Raw genomic sequence first — 13,357 nt, forward strand, 5'->3', positions numbered from 1 at the left:
TAGGATATTTCACAGAATAGGATATTTCACAGAAGAGGATTTCACAGAAGAAGATATCAGCACCGCTTATACTTCGCTCCAACAGGCAAAACAAATTTGGACAACAGCAAGATGCCGAAATTAATATTAAATTAATATCACCGAAACTTTCTAAGTTCAATATTTGGCTTCTTTAGAATTACAATGTAGATCATCCTTAACGATAAGCAGTTAACTTTCTTATTTAAATTTTAATTATGCGGTTTTACTTCCCAAAACCACGACCTGATTATGAGGCACGCCATAGTGGGGGACTCCGGAATAATTTGGACCACCTGGGGTTCTTCAACGTGTACATAATTAAATCTAAGTGCACGGGTGTTTTCGCATTTCGCCCACATCGAAATGCGATCTCGCGACCTCGTGCTTAGCAGCCCAACACCACAGCCACAAAGCAATCAGGGCGGGTAGCGATAAACAGTTAACCAGGCCCCGAGCGAACGCTGTCAAAATATGTGACGTCACAGCGAGATGGTGCGGGAACTTCGCGGTGGTGTCGCCACTTGTCTCTCGTTCTAGCGTATTTTCTGGCTTACTAAATCTGTTGTCACGGTAAGACTGGTTCTATTCTTTTGGTATTGTAAAATATAATTTACTCATACAGCGCTAGGCTTAATACAATTCTCTTTAGTGTCCATCAACGTTGTGAAAAATGCCCCTGATTGCATTGTAAATGCAATGTAAATTAATATTTACTAATTCAATAATTATTAGAAAAATAACAGTCTCACTTGTTGATATAACATGAAAACGCCAGTGAACGTAAAACTGCACCTCTTGAAAGGAATATGCAACTTCATTCTGACAATTTCATAACTATGAAAAAAAAAATAAGTAGAAGAGTCACTGCCATGCGTCGGTCAAACATGAAACGGCCCATCAGAAATGTAAACGAACGAACAGCAAAGCAAGGACCACGAACAGAAACAAACGAATTTTTATTCGACATAGCCTGCAGTGAATAATTTCTCCGCGTCATTCGTTTCCAAACATATTTGTTCGTTCCTCAGCCTCTCAGCCTATATGCAGCGTGTAGTCCACGTCACAAATTAGTTATTTGATGACAGCTAGGGCCAGCTATATGCACGTACATTTACAGCCCCGTGTCACCATTAGAAGTTTTTTTTTTTTTTTTTCGTGACCACTCGTTCTTTTAACCAAGGGGCTCACAATGAGCGCACGTCACGGAACACGGAGACGCAATACCTTTAGAGATAAAAATAATTACAAAGAAGAGAACACAAACTTAACTGGCCAAGCCAACGCTAAAGTTAACAGAGTAAAGCAAACAAAGGAAACAAAGTTGAAAACAAAGTCATCGTGAAGTCAGCGCAAGGGCTTGTGCATTCACGGTTTCGCTTCCGTTATTCACGGATAGCTTTTTTTTTATGTATATACTTTTTTTTAAAGAACATTTTGTCTCTCTTTCACTCGCTCACGCTATTGCGTTGTAATGCTTTCTTTTTCTTTCTCTTTATTTCGTTGCTTCCGCGCTTCTGGTCGAAGGAGGTGGTGAAGTTTCCTTTCTCTTTTATTCGGACACGTCGTCGGAACGCCGTTTCCATAGCGGTGGCGCTTCGACGAGCAGGACGGTTGGTCTAGTCGCCGGTCATCATCTCCATGAACTCTGCAAAATTTCAGCGAAAATGTCAAGGTCGAAAAATAGATAACGTCAAGGAATTCAGAGATTACACGTGCTAAGTCCAAAAAAAAAAAAAAGAAGAAGAAGAAGAAGAAGAAGAAGAAGAAGAAGAAGAAGAAGAAGAAGAAGAAAAGAGAAAAAGAGAAAAAATGGAGGAAACAAAATTAAAATAAAAGAGGGATGCTTTGCATCGCAACCCCCGGATGGCAGCGCGATCATTTGCTCCCCCTCCCCACCTCACACACATACAAACAAACACACAAATTTACACACACATACAACACATCGGATCGAAAAACTATAGCGTTTGATTTTCTCGTACCCGTTTCTTTGTCATGTTTATAGTCTTGTCATATTATTGTTGTCTCTGTGGCTGTTTTATTGATATTAGTTCCGCTCGCCCTTCTCTCCTTTCCTTTCTCCTTCCCTCGACCGCGGGACAACTCAAATGTCCAGCGACAAGTTAGTCGGCTACGATACCCACCGCCTATACTTTTGGATTTCTTTCCTTTCAACCAATACAAGACAGCTCGTTTCAACGCTTTGCAGTCTTGGTACGTGGACGTCATGCATTCGAGAGCTTAAGAAATAGCAGATCCAAGCGGCTACGCATGCTCAAGAAGTAGTGTAAGCGCCGGAACCTCTCACCGACTTTTTTCCGACAAAAGAAAGAACATTTTTTTTTCGTATTATTAAAATTATTTGCTTTTAACAATCAGTAAGATTTAACATTATCTTTCTGACGCAATCGTTTTCGTTCAACTCGGAATATATGAGTTTCTTTTAACGAAGGCACTTCTTCGTCCCACACGTGTACACTCGAATTCGCAAAATCGAAATTTGTGCTGAGCTAAAAACGTATTCTCAAAGGGCGAAGCCGCATATAGGTGCTTCTACGAAGCGGGAATACTCCCGGCATAGATCGAGCGACAAACGTTTCCTTTCGAGGCAAGAAAAAAAAAAAAAAAGACACTAATTCCCACGCGCTGTATAAGCAGCCACCTCATTACCGACACACCGACCACCGTGACGACCAATAAAAAAAAAAAAAAAAAAAAAAAAAAAAAAAAAAAAAACATTGCGCCGCCGCCGAAACGGGACGGGCGAAGACGTCGTCACACCGCACCGTTGACGCCACCGTACGAAACGGGGTCGGGGTCGACCGGCCTATCATACGAGGAGGCGTATACTTTCTTACGCGAGCGAACCAACGCACGTACGACCACACTCACGAACGCTCGCATGCACCAGCTCGGCGTTGAGGGAAGGCGCGGCATACAGGCGAGCGAAAGACACGCGATTCCGGTTACTCCGGAATACAGCTCTCTTTCTCTTTCACCGAAGGCGCCCGTCGTCAGCATGTGTCGGTTCGCGCCTCCTCTTCACAGCCACACGCACTCTCTCTCTCTCTACTGGCTTCTTCGTATAACGCGAAGCGTACGGCTCTTCTTTCGTCTTTTGTTGAAACCGATCTTGGCCTTGCCAGAGCACGTGGCTCGCAGGCTCTTCCGGTCTTAGCGAGCCCATGTCACTCGATACGAGCTAGAGAGAGACGAATAGCGCGTCGCCCCGTTTGCGCTGCTGCTTGTTTTTGTATATAGTACAAGGAGCATAGCCCTGTGCATTTGTGGTGACTGCAATGGTACTAATGAAGGGTGCGTTCATCTGGCATACGTTACTCTGAAGGCGCGTTGACTCCGAGTGTTTGCTCTGGGCGCTGTCAAATTCGGCCGTATATTGTCTGATTTGCCGTGTTGTTTGATTCTGGTTATACCTCAACCACTAGCTCAACAGGGCGAAGACCAAGATGACGCAATTTTCAGGAAACGAAACTAGCAAGTTCACAACTCTGTAACTCAGCAATAAAAAAAACGACATCGCAATGCTGTAAATTGCAACTAATAACACATCTAGCGCGGAAAAATGTGAGGTATTATACATGGATCTCAAGTACACCACTATTATGCGAGTAGCACTTTTGCAAGACCTTCGTAAACATTGTAACAAATTCCAGTTAGATTTAAATATAATGCATCAAATTTGTCCGCATTGGATGTTCTGACGGGTGCAATTTACAGAACTGCGATATCTGTTCTTGGTGCAGAGTTGCCGATTTGTAAACGTGATGACTCTATTTTTTTCTTTCATACATACCACTTTCCGGCAATTTCTGTAAGTAAGATCTGGCAATAAGTCAAAATTCCGGTTCCAACAGTCACTAGAATTTAACGTTTTCTCTCAGTAGCCATAAATTTCATAAAAAACGGCCCTGGGGTGGTCTCAGAAAAGCAGTCCTGCGTATTACGTGTATTTGAATTGGCGTCATCGGAGTTGGGGCCGAGCTAAAGCTTCCTCTTAACCCTCCCCGCCCACGACCTCTTTGAAGTTCGATTAGCCACGCAGCGGCCGGGCGGGTCGAGGCGCGCGTACCGTCGAAGTCCACGGTTCCGCTGCCGTCGGTGTCGATCTCGGCGATCATCTCGTCCAGCTCGTCCTCGGTGAGCGCGTCGTCCAGGGCGCGCAGGATCTCGCGAAGGTCGGACACGTTGATGTAGCCGTTTCCTTCCTTGTCGTACAGCCGGAAGGCCTCGCGGAGCTCCTCCTGCATCGCCTCCGTGTCCTCCTCGACCAGGAAACGCGCGGCCAGAGCCACGAACTCGTCGAACTCCAGCTCGCCGGAACCTGCACGCGCCGCGGGATAGAGAAGACGATTGTTCAACGAAGTCTTTGTTGAACGCGCTCTGTATGCAACCAACCGCTCGTTTTAGCGAAGTATTCTCTTGTTGCGCATTTCTGTAGGCCTGGCTCACTCCTTACGCCCTCTTTGTAGGGGTAACGTATGCGGGATCTCACGATACAATTGTCCCAAGCTATTTGGTTCCGACCACTGCTCGCGCTGAAGGGTATACCGGGACCGCTCCCATTTTCCGTATGTTCAGAGCCGGTAATATGTTCCATTACAGAATGCATTTTTCGTCGAATGAACGAACTGCTCATTTTAGCAAAATGTCCGTCACGGCACACATCTGCAACTGACTCGGCTCAATGAATAAGTTCCGTAATACTTAGTTATAGCCGGACCTATCAGTAAATCGCTTAAGGCATACCTTCAGCGATTGATGGAAATGCAATGGACTATTTTCCGCTGTATATATAAACGTGTTGTCCAGATATTTCAAGCTTCACATTAGGCAAACCCTTCCTATATCGTTCGCGATCGAGGCAAAGCATACGGCAGCTATATGTCACGTGGGTGCCGACAGAGGGATGGATATATAGGCAGGCTCACCGTCCTGGTCAATCTCGGAGATGAGTTCCTTCAAGTCCTTCTCCTCGAAGGTCTGACCCAGCGTACGCAGGATCGCCGACACCATGTTGGTGTGCACGTAGCCCTTCTTGTCGCGGTCGAACATGTCGAACGCCTTGCGCAACACTGCACGGACAGAGAGAGAGGGAGAGCGAGGCATGAGTGAACGAACACCGTCTCCGGAAACGTGTACGCTGACAGACAAATAAGAAACGCCGGGCGCGGTGCAGCCCACAAGCACGAAACAGACACACATAGAAGAAGCTTCGTTGACAGATGGGAAATGAAAGTGCCTTTGACTTCGTTTCCCGTTCGTCGAAGCGCATTTATAAAACGAGGTACGCATGAAACAGGTATGTGCAGAAATGTTATGTTTCTTCCTTCTTCTAGACCAGTAGCAGCCCAGTAGCAGCGACGTTGACGTCGAACGTGAGAAACCAGTCTTTTTTGAGGCCCAATATTATCTACATATTATTTATTTGCTATCCTTAGAAGTACGAAGGTAGCACTAATTTCTGATAGCTGCACCATTACTGCCTATAGCTTCCAAGAATCGGTCATATATCTCTTTTTTTCTTTCGGGGGGGGGGGGGGGGGGGCGTAAAGGAGGCGGAAGTTAATAGGGTAAAAAGTGGACAGACAGACAGACAAAGGGCAGCAATAAACATATAGTGAATATGGGCTAGTTACGCGCGTACATATACACGTCATCACCAGACCGTTTCAGTGACTACGTACACGATTTATATAGGCATACATTGTTGAAACTGACACTAAACGAGTACTAGCCTCATTGCGAACACTCTGCGGCTGACCAATGTCAACTTGCCCCTTTTCCCAACTGGTCATATTTCACTTGCTCGTGCGTGGCTCGACATACCCGTCGTTACAGTTGCACTACAACGAGTGTTCTTACACCCTTAACTAGACATTTTTACACCTTTAAGGGTGCTGTTTTGACTGGTCGCTTAATGCTGTAAGTTTTAAATCCTTATGGGTGCCGGTTTTTCTTGTGACAAACACCCATAATTACCCTTTAGATTATAAAAAAAAGTGTTTCAAAATGTATCGCACACGACAGCGTGCTCAAACTACACCTGCGATGACAGAAGCCGAAGCAGCGCATTCGAAAACTGTATTAATTCTGATCACCTGGTACGCGCCAAAATATCTTACACGAGAGTTTGACAAGCAAGTTTCTCTTTTAACGGTTCGATCTTGCCCTTTAAAACACCCCTAATAGTGTTTCAATGTTTAGTGTGTGCGTCTGACGTAACCCAAGATTACGCTTATTTTAGTATATACGGGTCCAGCATAGGAGAGGTTGTTAGCTACATGCGTTTCTACAGTCTAGATTTCAAAGTCACGTTGGCAACGTAGCGATCTCATGACGACGAGCTTCTCTATACCACCGCCTACAAATCTTCCACAAGCGGTTACTCCTACCTATATCTGGGAGAACAGCAGTCTGCACTTGCAGAGCGCGAGGCATGGGTTTAAGCGTCATACACTTTTAATATATCGACCTCAGTATAAATATTTACAAATTTTACAAGGCCCACATTCCACCACACTCAATTCTTCTCTTAGGTGAGGAAACGCTTATTCTTCCCTTTGAGAAAGTTATGAGGTTCCTAAAAGCAATCAATGCCTTAAATTTCTGACACAAATGGTGGAAGGTGAATCTCTGTGTTTATTATCTGACTCAAAGAAGAAGTGTTCACCTATGAATGTTATATAAAAACATTTAGAACTTTTAATATTTGGCGCAGCGAAATGTATCACCATCTACAATTAGTCGACTATTCATTTTAATTTTTTTTGTGCAAGTAATGTCCGCCTCTTCGAGTAGACCAGCTCATTAACTACAATTGTGCTATCTGCCACAGGGAACCTTAAATTTTTTTGAACGTATTCGCTGAAACACCCTGTATATACAGCTATAACACTGCTTCTGAGAATGCTGCTAGGCCTAGCGCACGTGGGCGGCCGCCGGCGGGTGTCGACAGAGCGGCGAAGCATCCGAGCGAGCGAGGCGCAAACGCCGCAAGCGGATCTCCGCAGGCCACCGAGCAGAGCGGCATGCCTGCGGGCAAGCTATTCTTGGAGGACTTGGGACGGCCGGGACGGGCGTAAACGCGAGGGCCGAGAGCGCGAGCCCCCACTTCTTTTTTTTTTTTTTTCGCTCTGAACAAGCGATTCGGCACGGCGTTCTTGCCCTGCAGCCGCCCCTTCAAAGGAAGTGAGAGACGTTTTGCGAGAGGTGACCTCATGATTCTGGTTTGTGTGCCTCGTCGACTTCGTGACAGCATCGATACTGAAGCACTTTTTTTTTCTTTTAATCACCGACAGCTTTCTTCATTGTATTTATGAAACGTCCAGAGTTTTCAAGCGGTGAGACTGAAGCTAAGCCTGCGGTTCAGGTGGCGTGCGATACTGCTGTTGGCGTCAAATAGCAACGCCTATGGGAAGTGGCTTAATTGTTACTCTTTAGTTTATTTTTTTAGGGGTTGGGGTGTTATTTTTTTATGTGCATTGCACTAAAAATACAGAACTGTAAAGGAATTGTTCGTTGTCTTTCAGTCACCACTATGCTAACTGATAAATTTGGTCAATATACCAGCCCTCTATCACAAATGCATCTGCAGTCTGGCGGTGACGTTATTCCCTCTTGCAACCCAAGCCCGAGATATTCCATGCAGCTATCCTTGCAACTCCACCTAAACAAACCCAACTGATTATTGTAGCACATCAAGCAAATCATAAGGGAGGAACCTGGCTGCACTGATTATAGATAGAAACAAACAGTTTGTCACTGATATTTCTCTCTAAGTGATGCACGTTGGGCCAATGTTCTCCACGGAAAGCGTGCTTCACCTAGTACTAGCTTGCACTGTGGTGAAGGGTCTAGTGTAGGAGCAACAGACGTACAAATGCACCGCCCTGAGTTCTCGGGTCGTGCGGGTAATGAAACGCAAGAACTATTTGGAAGAGGACCCACAAAGTCACGTTCGTCATCCTCTATGACATAACTACCACTGCTGAAGAAATAATTCGAATGTAAGCTGACAACTCCTGTACGCCGGCAAAAATTACACCTTTTAGTTTTTAGTGCACCATTCCAGCAAACTCGGCCGCGAGGTGACCTTGTTATGACCCGAAGCCTGCTTCCTCATGTTCCACATATGCGCGAAAGTAAATGCACACTTTTAATGTAACCGGCATTCTAGCGTCACTAATCTAAGGAAGTGGGACGATTCGTTGGGATGGGCTAGGAGTTCTCGTACTGCGTCCTGATCTGCACACGTCCGTACTATTTATAACTGCGTACGGAGGTCAAGACACTTGTGTCTAGAACGTGCGAGCCGCGTGTTTTGGAGTGCGCTGACGACATTTACGCGATGCCTCGTCTTCTTTCACTCTGCTCGTCGCCTCATGTTCTGACAGCTCCTTTGGGCGCAGTCTTTGGCCATCACTCACTCACTCACTCACTCACTCACTCACTCACTCACTCACTCACTCACTCACTCACTCACTCACTCACTCACTCACTCACTCACTCACTCACTCACTCACTCACTCAACTCACTCACTCACTCACTCACTCACTCACTCACTCACTCATTCATTCATTCATTCATTCATTCATTCATTCATTCATTCATTCATTCATTCATTCATTCATTCATTCATTCATTTGCTAGCTCGCTCGCATGTTCTGAAGAGCGTGCTTCGCCTCATGTAATCTAGTACCGCAGTGAAGCATTCTAGCGCGCATGTGAGAGGGCGCGGAGATGACAAGATTCCTACAGAAGCGCTACAAAAGAAAATGCATGAGACGTTGGAGAAATGCGTGCCGAATGGTGACAAAATCATGAGCGCATCTCAGCTTAAGAGCATTCGCGATACGAAAAAATAATAATTATTAAAAATAAGAAAAAAAAAAGGTGCGCTAGAGAGCTTGCTTCTGTAAGGTTATCCTGCGCGAACGAAACCAATGGCGGGTGTAATCGTGTCTGAGCAAGTGTTTGAATAAGAGGATGTTGAACGCGTGTACATTCTTTGACGCAGTACATCACGTTTGGCACGGTGGGTGCGCCTCTGCAACAAAAAGTGTCAAGCGCTTTGTTCGCTGTTATTTTTCTTTAGTTACCTCGGCTACATCCAGCTGGACGCTATACCTTCGGGCGAGCTCCCAGCTGGCATGACATAGTAGAAACGTTGAAGAAAAAAAAAGAAAAAAAAGAAGAAAAAAAAAGAAAGGCGGACAAGCTATGCGCGCAAACTGGGCACAATGTGCTACTGTAGCGCAAACTGAAGTACTTCTTAGAACGACTGAAAGTTGCGCAAGTTGCTAAGGATTCATGGTACTGAAAGGGTAAACGTGAAAACAAGTACACAATACTTGCGTATACGGAAGTACTGCGTACTTTTCGCCAGGGTCTTTGAGTGGTTTGACTACTTGGCTCTTCTTTTGGGGGGTCATGAAATTGCCGTCATAGTTACCAATTACCTTCATAGCTCCCGCTAGTGGCGTCATCCCTGGCGAATGAGCTAACGTTCTGTGCAGTCTGTGTGCGGCAGTGGCTGGCGGACTATATACGTTTTGTCATGATTTATTTACTTTGCTTGTGGAAGTATTAGCAGCGCATGCGGTCGTATCAGGTGATCAACACTCACTATGTTTAATTAAAAAGTTTGTAACGCAGCGACTGCTTCATTCTTAGTTTAGCGTGCTTTCGCTAACATCCGCGCTTCAACCTTGCTCTCGAAGATTCCAAACGTCAAGGTCACATCTGACGCACGCCATTAATGCAACCTTTTGTAACTCGCTTTCCAGAGAATGCCCCTAAGAAAGCAATTTCAGCTGTAATCAACAAATAAATAATAGTTTAACGATTCATTATTAATATGCTGCACGTAGCAAATGTATTTATCGCACAAATCTGCTTTCATTATTCCGGAAAAGTGTATATTGAATGTTTTTTATCGAGTCAAAAGCGCCAGCGAGAAATGTAAGCGACCGGAGTTTAAGGAAAATAAAGAAAAAGAAATGGGGTGCAGCGGACACGAACTGTTGCCCTGGCGAGACGCCAAATTCAAGGCTGAGTGTGTATTTCGGTCGCCTCTACCAACCGAGCCGTTTTCGCATACAATCAAAGTACGCCACTGGTATACGTCTGCGCAACTTGGATGCCTTCGTCTGACATTGTCAGTTTGTTTCTCACTCGATGCTGCGCAGTTTCCTTGAAGGTTAGTTACTTCTAGCACGGTATCGCATTTGCAGGCATCATAATTGAACACCGAGAAGAATAATTGCCTACGTTCGCATACGCCGAAATTCGATATATTCGTTTAACATCGAACATTAAACTTCTCCACGCCAATTCTGTACTATACCTATCTATAATCTTTTCTCGGTATTTTTTTTTCTCGATAACTCGATAGTTAAGTTTGGCGACCGTGCGTTTTCATCGTTTGCAAACAAAAATGTTCTCGGTTATTCAACCCCGACGGTGCCATCCTTGTCTGTGTGCTGCAAACCTTGCAGCTATCATCAACCGCTGTCGTTTAAGCGTAATCATTTTGGGACCACTAAAGCACTCATAACAAGTACAAGTGTCTTTGTAACGTAACACGCCGTCTTTGTGAAGTATCACGCGAGAAAAGGCTACCGAGACAGAGATTCATTAAAGGGCCACTTGTGAAAAAAATACCGTGTTAAGCGATTGGCGCATTGCGCCTATGGAATGAAACAATGTGTGTCCTTTTGCTATAGACTTGCTATAAGATTGCTGTGGACTTGCTATGGACTTGCTACAGAATTGCTATAGGTCACAAAACGACGTAAAAATAGAAGGCAAGCCCCAGCTATGCCCCGTTCAAATTTCCGCACTGGTTCGCCAGGACGTCATAGGTCTTGGCAACCATTGTTTAATTGTTTATTTTGCGAAAAGGGGTTTTAGTTCATTCTAACGTAAACAAAAACTCAACCAGGAAGACTCATCAGAATTTGCATGATATACAAAAAAGCACAAGTTGAAGAAGTAGCGCTGAAATTGCGACGTCGTCGGCATCATAGGTAGTGCAAGGTAGGAGGGAAATTTTCGCAAACGGGGGTGACTGTTTGCATGACCTATTAACGTAGCCTTATTTTACGTTTCTGTTTAGCCTCCCTATGAGAGGAAGATATGCAGGTGGTGGTTCGAGTGGGAAAAAACAATCAAACTTACTCTGCACTTGCTCTTTCGTCAGGTCATCCTGTAACCAAGTAAACAACATTTAAGGGAAACTTTAGTACGCACGTAATGTACAGTGGATCACCTAAAGTGTCAAGCTAACACTAACATTACAGGCCAAGCCAACCACTCAACTTTAGTGGCAGTCGAAGCTAAGGTTCGATCGTTTTGCTTCTGCGAGTTCATATTATGCAGGTCGGGAATTTCGACGTACAAGTCGTATATAACTTACACAACAGTATATCTGTGTAGCGACGTTGATTGCTCCATCTCATATAAGTATCCTGTTGAAAAGGTTAAAGCAAATTGAAGTCTTGCAGCGTTCCAGTAATGCTATCATCAACAGTGAATCGACAGTTCTTGAATATTATTGTCTTTCGATGTTTCTTAACTTGAAGCAGGTTAAACAGCTTTAGTGCACCAGGTCTTTCATTTTAAACTAAACGGCTCACGTTTTAGTGGTAGTAAAGTAGCAAGAACAACAACATCTAGTTGGGGTCATGCAAGGTCTTATGGTTCTTTGAGCATTCTCCCAACCGCGCTCATAGAAGATATGATTGCATGAAATAGTTCGGTCCTAGCGTTCAGTTTCGAAAAGTGAGACGGCAATGACACCCAGAAACGTACTAATTGTTATGCTGGCGTACGACGGTGTGGAATGAGATCGACTACTTTTTCGTGCATGCCACTGTAGCACCGTGAGACGGAAGGGTCGACATTCCGAAAAGGTGAAAGAGACGGGACGGAAACGTTTGAAGTTGACGTTAAAAACAGACAGGAGCTAGGCAGACGCGGTGCTAATATGACTTTCTCGCATCTTTGAAATGACTCGTTCTGCGATTGTGGTTAGCCTGACGAATCACAGTCCGCTGCGTCGTACCTCCTTTGGAACAACATAGAAGTTTAGTTCATCCGCAAAAGCTACTTAAGACCTGGAAACCGAGCAGATCTTGATTCTAGAAGGACATCTACATTTTCAAGAGCGTCGTTAATTAAGTTGAACCCTTGTACACTGCGGGGTAAATTTTAATTCTAGCGGTTATGTGCATCTCTTCGCTTCTCTTCCTTCAGCATCTTGAGCTTTCTATTAGTTCTTATTGTATCTTTCTTCTTTGCAAGGTACATTGACGAACGTCGTCACGACGTTGTGGTGCCTTATCGCACTCAAGCAAGCACGCGCCGGGCTTCACGGAGACAAGGTACCGTTAGACACTTAGTTAGCCAAACTAACGGATGATGAGCGTATAGAAAAGAGTAGATCGGAACTTTACCATGTTGAATCACGAAGGGCTACGACGGCAAATCCCTGTACCGCTGCTTCGGACGGTCTGGCCGAGGTTTGTTCACCGAGAGAACCGTTCCCCCGTCGCGTGGTAGTCCCGACTGGCGAGCGGGCGTGTCGGCGCAAAGCGATCGCTCGGCCCGGGGCTCCATTTTTGGATGCTCGCGCGCAGCATCACAAACAGAAACAGCCACCGCGCGCGCCGGAGGATCCGTCACGTGACTGGGGCCTCCTGTGACGTCAGCGCCGGTGTCCGGCCAGGGGCGCAGGAACCTCGGGCGCGGGGAGCGCCGGCTCAGCTCCGCGCGAGTTCCGTTCACCGCGATCCCAATGCGAGCGGGCGTCTTGCTACGCGAGCGAAAATAGCACCCTGTTTACGCTCCATAGCGTCTGTTCCTTAATGGAACGATAGCCGCTTGGTCACACGCGTGTTGGCTGCGCATCTTCGGAGCCATTCGTAACCTGATAATTGCGCGAGAAATGCGGGAAAATGCTAACGAAAGGCTGCGTAGGAACACACATCGTCTAAACTAGTTCTCGCTCCTGATTGGACGGGCTACGGCTGTAGGGTTCACGGCGCTGCAGTGAACTGCCGGCAGGCGGTGGCGTAGTAATTCCGAACACCGCCGCGGTAACTTGAACGCGCGAAGCCGAGCTCCCCCCACTGAGCTCCTTTCTTTTTTGATATGTGCATCTTTTTTTGCGCACGCTGTTACGTAGACGCCTGTCTTGGATCTAGGGTGGGCCAGGGTTAATTTTAGCGGGGCGACGCCGAAAAACGTTAGCCGCCGGTCGCTGCTTGCCGCGACGTCGCCAGTCGAATTGTGGCCCTCTTTCTCTGCACGCTG

The 13,357-nt window shown here is 45.7% G+C and overlaps 1 protein-coding gene across 2 annotated transcripts; it reads right to left on the minus strand.

The window, feature by feature from the left end:
- Nucleotides 1-958: 958 nt before the first annotated feature.
- Nucleotides 959-12,649, minus strand: LOC119446265 (troponin C). 2 transcript variants are annotated; one of them, XM_037710651.2, is made up of 5 exons: nt 12,499-12,649; nt 11,222-11,249; nt 4,971-5,114; nt 4,112-4,363; nt 959-1,666 (listed from the first exon to the last, which is right to left on the minus strand). In XM_037710651.2, the coding sequence occupies exons 1-5, from the start codon at nt 12,499-12,501 to the stop codon at nt 1,638-1,640; spliced, it is 456 nt and encodes a 151-aa protein (XP_037566579.1). In that variant the 5' UTR covers nt 12,502-12,649; the 3' UTR covers nt 959-1,637. The 2 variants fall into 2 exon arrangements, with proteins under 2 accessions (XP_037566579.1, XP_037566578.1); XM_037710650.2 differs by lacking the exon at nt 12,499-12,649 and having other exon boundaries at nt 11,222-11,285.
- Between the last annotated feature and the right edge of the window lie 708 nt (nt 12,650-13,357).

Source organism: Dermacentor silvarum, chromosome 3 (assembly GCF_013339745.2).
Source record: "Dermacentor silvarum isolate Dsil-2018 chromosome 3, BIME_Dsil_1.4, whole genome shotgun sequence".
In the NCBI taxonomy this organism is placed as follows: domain Eukaryota; kingdom Metazoa; phylum Arthropoda; class Arachnida; order Ixodida; family Ixodidae; genus Dermacentor; species Dermacentor silvarum.

What these genes read in the sequence shown, in the direction of transcription:
- LOC119446265 (XM_037710650.2), bottom strand. Translation starts at nt 11,270, where the DNA reads ATGTTGTTTACTTGGTTACAGGATGACCTGACGAAAGAGCAAGTGCAG. An exon ending in GACGAAAGAGCAAGTGCAGA is followed by an intron (nt 5,115 to 11,221) that starts GTAAGTTTGATT and finishes CTGTCCGTGCAG; the next exon opens with TGTTGCGCAAGGCGTTCGAC. An exon ending in CGGAACCGTGGACTTCGACG is followed by an intron (nt 1,667 to 4,111) that starts GTACGCGCGCCT and finishes GAAATTTTGCAG; the next exon opens with AGTTCATGGAGATGATGACC.